General features: G+C 58.5%; 2 protein-coding genes and 1 non-coding gene across 3 annotated transcripts; 1 reads left to right on the plus strand and 2 right to left on the minus strand.

Annotated features, from left to right (window-relative positions):
* Nucleotides 1-146: 146 nt before the first annotated feature.
* Nucleotides 147-2,862, minus strand: GFY (golgi associated olfactory signaling regulator). Its single transcript, XM_040252295.1, has 4 exons — nt 2,303-2,862; nt 1,548-2,158; nt 793-966; nt 147-346 (listed from the first exon to the last, which is right to left on the minus strand). The coding sequence occupies exons 1-4, from the start codon at nt 2,860-2,862 to the stop codon at nt 147-149; spliced, it is 1,545 nt and encodes a 514-aa protein (XP_040108229.1).
* A 2,470-nt stretch (nt 2,863-5,332) lies between these two features.
* On the plus strand, nt 5,333-6,131 carry PTH2 (parathyroid hormone 2). Its single transcript, XM_040252296.1, has 2 exons — nt 5,333-5,454; nt 5,957-6,131. Exons 1-2 carry the CDS (start codon nt 5,333-5,335, stop codon nt 6,129-6,131), a joined length of 297 nt encoding a protein of 98 aa, XP_040108230.1.
* A 507-nt stretch (nt 6,132-6,638) lies between these two features.
* On the minus strand, nt 6,639-6,740 carry LOC120873384. The gene has a single exon (XR_005723457.1). It is a non-coding gene; the product is annotated as a U6 spliceosomal RNA (small nuclear RNA).
* Nucleotides 6,741-6,969: the final 229 nt, after the last annotated feature.

Here is a 6,969-nt window from a genome sequence, read left to right on the forward strand (position 1 = left end):
TCGGTCTCAGATTGTGTTCTCCGCTGACATCTAAAGCATTTCTGGGGGTCCTCTATTCTAGAGGGCCACTAGGTAGCAAAGCTGACCCCGAGGACGGGACCCCTGGGTGCTTCCTCCGTCCGGGGCTGGCGCAGGTCTGGAGAGGCTCACAAGAAGTTGTTTGGGAGTGTGGCAGGGGAGAGCGGTTCGAGGCGCTGGGGGCGGCCCCCGCGGGGCGGTGGAGGCAGCTTGGGGGGCAGCGGCGGGGTGGGCGGTGGCTGCTTGGTAGCGATGTGTGAAGGGATCCAGGCGTCCGGCGCGTAAAAGTAGAGGTCGTAGGGTTCCTTCGGGGCGTCCAAATGCATAACTATGGAGACAAAGGAGCGAATTCGTCCCCGGAGCTGACCGGGGGCCTGTCCCCTCTACTGAGCCGCTGGCGGATGAGGAGACGGGGACGAGGACTCCAAGCTTCCACTGGAATCAGTTTTTCCAATAATCTTAAGAGGCCTTAAATACCAAGGGGGCGTGGCGTCCGCGCAGCAGGGGCGGGGCATGCCGCGCGCCAGGAGGGGGAAGGGGCAGGGCTTGTAGGGACCTGCCCTTACCCCACCTGGGGCAACTCCACGCTGCGCTGGGGGCTCAACTTCACAGGTGTTTGTGAAATTTCCAGAGAATTGGGGGTCAGGGCTTCTACTGACCTTGGATGGGAACCTGTACTTTTAGTACTTTAAGGGCGCCCTTAAGTGCCAGGCGAAACCAGGTTAAGGACACGTGCAAGCACTTAAGGAGCGGGACGCTGCAGGAGTGGCTCACCCGGTTCATCTCCGTCGTTCGGAAGCCGGTGGTGTGCGAAGGGCCGGTGTCGAGCCGCCCGGCGGTAGAGACACCACAGCAACAGGAAAATGCCAATAAGCAGCCCGATCCCGGCGAGGAATAGGCAGAGGGCCCCGCCTGCTACGCCCCGGGGACGGCCCACCAGGGTCATGCCTGGAGGAATGAGGCCCAGGGACTGAGCAATCTAACCTCCTAGCCCCCTCCACCCTCAGACCCAGGAGTCCAGATCCCGCCCTCCTCCGCCCTCGGATCCGGGAGTCCAGACCCCCAGCCCCTCCTCCCTCAGAGCCAGGGGTCCGGACGCCCAGCCCCTCCTCCCCCAGACCCGGGGGTCCAGCCCCCAGCCCCTCCTCCCCCAGACCCAGGATCCAGACCCCCAGCCCCTCCGCCCTCAGACCCGGGGGTCCAGGCCCCCAGCCCCTCCTCCCTCAGACCGGGGGTCCAGGCCCCCAGCCCCTCCTCCCTCAGACCCGAGGGTCCAGCCCCCAGCCCCTCCTCCCCCAGACCCAAGATCCAGACCCCTCCCCCGTCAGACCCGGGCGTCCAGCCCCTCCTCCCTCGGACTGGGGGTCCAGACCCCCAGCACCTCCCCCCTCCGACCCGGGGGTCCAGCCCCAAGCCCCTCCCCCCTCAGACCCAGGGATCCAGGCCCCCAGCCCCACTCCCTCAGACTGGGGGTCCAGGCCCCAGCCCCACTCCCTCAGACCCGGGGATCCAGGCCCCCAGCCCCTCACCGGTCTCCTGCACTCTCTCCAACACGATGATAGTGTTGACTCTCTCACCTCGACTGCGCCGCTGAGGGGCCCGCGGAGTGGCTGGGGCCGGCTGACTGGGGGGCCCTGGAGGAGCAGGAGGCCCTGCAATCCGGACTGAGGGAGGAGGGGCTTCGGGCCCTTTAGGGCTAGAGTTCTGGGGGGATTTCAGATCAACTGTCCCCGGAGAAACTGAGGTGGGCAATTTAAGGGCGGTGGGCTGGGTGGCTGCAAGTGCTTCTGGTTTGGGATTCAGGGATTGCTCATTAAGAGCAGTAATTTCTTCTTTGAAGGGTGCAGGAGTTTCTGGGGCAAGGCTAGTGGAGATTTCAGGGTCCGAGGCCGTGGGGATCTCTGTTGAGTCTTGGTAGAAGGTTGTGGGGAATTTTGTTTGAGGAATCTCGGTGGGGTTGGGCTTGTGGCCTATATGAGATGCCAGGTGGGGTGTTTCAGTAGGGTCAGGATGGAGGGTCTGGAGGAATTTAGAGTTTGGTGTGTCAGAGTCATGGGTTTCCAGAGATTTGAGGTCAAAGATTTTGGTGGGGTCAGAATTTGGGGTCTCAGGGGTTTCTGCAAGTGATATCTCAGGGGAGCTAAGTTTGGGAATCTCTGGGAATTCTTGATGTGGAGTTTGGGTAGGATCAGGGTTTGGGGTCCCAGAAAATCCTAGGTGTGAAGTTTTAGAGGGATTAGAGTTGAGATTCTCACAGGATTCTGTGTGTGAGATTTCTGTGGACTTAACCTTGGAAATCTCTGGGGATTCTTGGTGTGGAGTTTGGGTAGGGTCAGGGTTTGGGGTCTCAGAAAATGCTGGGTGTGCGGTTTTAGAGGAATTAGGTGTAGAGGCCTCAGGGGATTCTGTGTGTGGAAGTTCAGTCAGGTCAGCTTTGGGGGTCTCAGATGGTTCTGGATATATCATTTTGGAGGGGTTAATTTGGAGGGTGTCCAGGGACTCTGGTGTTGAGGTGCTGAATGAGTTAGGTTTGGGGGCCTTAGGAGGCTCCTGCTGGGGGGTTTCTTGGAAGTCAGTACTGGGGGTCTCAGTGAAGGCAAGGGGGGAGGGCTCAGGGGAAACCACATGAGGTGTCTTGGAGGGCTCAGGATAAGCAGCCCCTGGGGATTCTGGGTTAGGTCCATAGAGACTGGAATTTTCAGAAGCCGGAGGGTAGGGCTGGGAGGGGTGGTCTATCCCCAAGAAATCAGAGCCCACAGGCAGTGAGACCGTAGGGGCGGCCTTGGAGCCCAGCCAGGTGAAGAGGAAGCCGAGAAGGAAGAGGATTGGCCTGAAGGATTTCATAGCTTTGGGTGATACCTGTAGCAGCAGTGGAGCGGGAAGGAAGGGGTTAAGGTCAGAGCCGCCGGGGAGGAGCCTCTGCCCACTCCGGAGGCCACGCCCAGTGGCCCCCAGATAGACCACATTAGCACCGCCCAGGTCAGAGCCCTCCCCAGTAGGCTGTGGGGTGGAAGCCACGGTAGCTAAGGGAGACTGAGGCACAGGGCTTCTTGGGAGTCGTAGTAAATTTCCTTATCTGTTTCCCCAAAGGGGGTCCCAGGAAAATTGGGAAAGAAAGATACATTTCCGAGCCCCTAGATCTTTGACTTTGGCTTCGAAGTGTGTAGACCTCTGAGGGGACATGGGATCAATTCCTCTTCAAGGGCCCTGGGGACATCTTGACTCAACAGTTGTTTACATTAGAGGAGGCTCAGAAGGAACGCCTGACCGCCTGGATTTGAGAGATGAGGGGGCCTAAATGCCTGTAACCTGAGGAGGCAGAAGACTCCTGGATCCTGGTCAAGAAGCCTGCTGGGGGTTCAGACTCCTTTTTTCCAGAGGGTGGAGGGCAATGTGGGTCTAAATTCCTAATTCTCTAGAAAGGAGAGGCCTGAAGGTTCAGATGCCTAGAATTTTGAGGGAGCAAAGCTTGGGGGGGTGGGTAAGTTGTGGATTACAGGAGAGAAAGGAAATGGGTGTCTGGAACTCTTGGGTCCTGAGTTAGGAGGAGATTGGAAACTCTTGAGTCTCCTATCCTCCAGAAATAGGTGTATAAGGGGTCTGGATTCCTCAGGCTTCAAGAGGAGACAGCTTGGGGCAGGACTCGTGTCTCTATGGAGGATGGAAACTGAGATCCCCAGGTCTCAGGTTGGTCTTGGGCAGAGATAGTTCTCGGGTTAGGGGGAGGTGGGGTGGGTATACATCCAAATGGGATGGGGCCTCTTGGGGTCTGGGGTCTCTTACCTGCTCAGTGGGGTCCAAGATAACAACAGGTGAACAGAGCTGAATGCAGAGATCGGTGAATGCTGCAGAATGGCTCTGGGTGGGGTGGCAGGAGGTAGGGTCCCAGGGGCATAGGTGATGCAACTGATCCCTACCCTTGGGATCCTGGGAGCCTAGCGACAGCTTGAGCTCTTAAAGGGCCAGAGATAAAGGATAGTGTCTCTGGAGTGGGGGAGGGAGTTAGGGACTGGATCCTTTGGTTGAGGGGTGTGACCCAACCCAGCTCTCCTCCCTGCAAACCCAGGGGTCCCAGCCCTCTGCCCTCTCCTACACCCACACCAAGCATCCAGGTCTCTGGTAGCCTTCCACTTCAATATCCAGGAGTTGGGAGCCCCCCACCCACCCAAAGACCTCTCCCCTCAGATCCAGGAATCCAGGTTCCCAGACCCAGGCCTTGTTCCCCTCCTCTGGGGAACTAGGAGTCTTGGTTCCCATGTCCTGTCAATCAGAGACCCAGATTGCTGCTGCCTTTTGGGACTTCCCAACCTTTGCCTACCATCCCATCGTGAAGAGCTCACCCTGTTAAGAGCCAGTACTGGGGGGATGGGCCTTATCGTCACAGCACCCCCAAATTCCTCCCCGGGAAGGGCTTGGACACTTCAGGGTAGTCAGGGTCCTTGTCTGTCTTTATCCCTTCTGGGCAGTGTCGCTAAGACTTTCCTGATTTTGCCTGTCACTATACTTGCCTTCACAGCCCACCGCCACACATCCCCTTTGCCTTCTCTTTCCTACTCCTGTCTCCCACCTCTCAGTCTTTCTGGTCTCTGCCTGCCTGGATTTGTCTCTGGACATCTCTGCCCAGGCTGGCTGGCTGTCCTCCCATCTCCTTCTGTCTTTCCAAGTGCCGTTCCCTTGATCCTCCATCTCATAGCTGCTCTCTTGGTCCCTTTCCCCTCTCTTCTCTCTTCCTTCCCTTTTCCTTACTTCCTCTGTGGCTCCCTTTCTCCCTCTTTCCTCTTCTCTGTCATTCTTTGTCCTTCCCTCTCATCTCTTTGTGTCTCTGCATCTCCCCATCGGTCCCTCCTCTGTTCCTTTCCCTGTCTCTCTTTCCCTGTGTCTCTGGCTTCTGCTCTGATGGTCCTTCCGCCTGTCTCTATTTTTATCCCTCGGACACACCCCCTGTGTCCACCTCTCTGTCTGTCTGTCTCTCCCCCTCCCGATTCTCCTCAGGTCCCAGCTCTTGGTCCCAATTAGTGGGTGGCCGACAAGGCAGCCGCTGGCCCCCCACCCCCGGCTCCTCATTACCGCTGGCAGCTCCTAATGAGCCTGGGGTGGGGGTGACCCGGTGCCCCCGGCCCCCTGGTCTGCGTCACTGGCCGCTGCGGGGGCTGTGGAGGCGATATAAGGGGGCTGCCAGCCTCGCTGCCGGGAGCCCACTGCGCGGTAGGGCACCCTGCGAATGGGCTTCAGGGGTGGGTGGGTGGATGATGGGGTCTGGTTTCTGGGCCCAGACGCGGGCATCACTGAGCTCTTTCTTGTCTCTCCACAGGTGATGGAGACCCGCCAGGTACCCAGGAGCCCCCGGGTGCGGCTGCTGCTGCTGCTCCTGCTTCTTGTGTCCTGGGGCCACCGCACGGCCTCAGGAGTCGCCCTACCTCCCGCGGGGGTCTTCAGGTAAGTTGGACATCCAAGTCTCCTAGGGAAGGGTGGGGACTCCGATAGGCGGAAAGAGACCCAAAGAGAATGGGAAACAAAGACTCAGAAAGGGAAAATAGAGACCCAGAGAGGAGGACAGAGGTGGGAGGTTAACAGGTAGGTAATCTGCAAAACAAAGAGATACAAAAGAATTCTGAGAAAGGCTTTGAGAGACTTGAAAGGAGTCTAAGCAGGAACGAGTTTGTTCCTTGAGCAACGTTTATTGGGTCTGCGGTGTGTGCCACGCGTGCGCCGAGCGCTGGGGCCGGACAGGGGCATCAGACTCGGTCTCTGTACTCAGGAGGCTCGGAACCTGGTGAAAACTGAGCCGAAGACCCACACGGAGCAAGAGACGGGGACAGAAACCGAGTCCCTCCGCAGCTGGTGCAGTCACAGGGCTTCGAGTTAGACCGCGGGGAGAACAGGCGGCGGGCCGTGGGCCGGGACCCATGGTAACCGCCTCTTTTCCATCTCCCGGCAGACTCCGCACCCCCGGCGGGGCTCGGGCGGGTCCGGCCACCCCCCAGTCGCGGCGGAGCCTGGCGCTGGCGGACGACGCGGCCTTCCGGGAGCGCGCGCGGCTGCTGGCCGCCCTCGAGCGCCGCCACTGGCTGAACTCGTACATGCACAAGCTGCTGGTGCTGGACGCGCCCTGAGCGCCTGCCCGCCCCACCTCAATAAAGACCCTGCTGTGCCTCCCGACTGCGCCTCCTTCCTGCGCCTCTGTGCGTGTGGTGGTGGGTGTGTGTGTGTGTGTACACGTGCAGGGGGCGGGCCCTGTGTCCGCTACGCTGGCCTCTAACCCTCTGTTCTCATCTTTCCCTCCACTCATTCTTTCTCCCCTCTGTTCACCTCCTCTACACTATTGCCCCAGCTCTGCCCCTTGCTCCCACTCTGTGCCTTTGTCCTTCTCCACTCGCATACCTGCTCCCAACCCACCCTGAGTCTCCATCCTCCCCCCCTTCCCTCGCTCTCTGTAACCTCCCTGGTCTCTGTACCCCTCTGGGTCACTGGCCCTTCTCTGGATCTCTGTAGCTCACTGGGTATCTGTTCTCCTCTCTCGGAGTCTCTATAATTCTCTTCCTTCCTCCGGGCTTCCCGGCCCTCTGGGGATTCTTCGTCTCCTTTATTCTTCTTTATGCCTAAAACTCTTCCTTTTTCTGAAAAATAAGGAACGCTTGGCAAATTTGTGTCATCCTTGCGCAGGGGACATGGTAATCTCTGTATCATTTCAATTTTAGTATATGTGCTGCTGAAGTGAACACCTTCCTTCAATTATCACTTTTTCTCTGCCTGACTTATTCATGTTCTTCCCACCCCTCTCCCCCCTTTCTTCCTATTGGTCTCCATCTCTTTCTCCCAGCTCTCATTTTCTCTGAATTTCTTTTTTCTCATTCTCTCATCACTTCCCGACTTCTACTGCCGGCACAGTGGAAAGATCAGAGGCGGTGGGATGGGGTGGGGGCCCTGGAGATGTACTTGCTATTCAAAACC

The sequence above is a fragment of the Oryx dammah genome, unplaced genomic scaffold, assembly GCF_014754425.2.
Source record: "Oryx dammah isolate SB20612 unplaced genomic scaffold, SCBI_Odam_1.1 HiC_scaffold_13, whole genome shotgun sequence".
Taxonomy (NCBI): Eukaryota; Metazoa; Chordata; class Mammalia; order Artiodactyla; family Bovidae; genus Oryx; species Oryx dammah.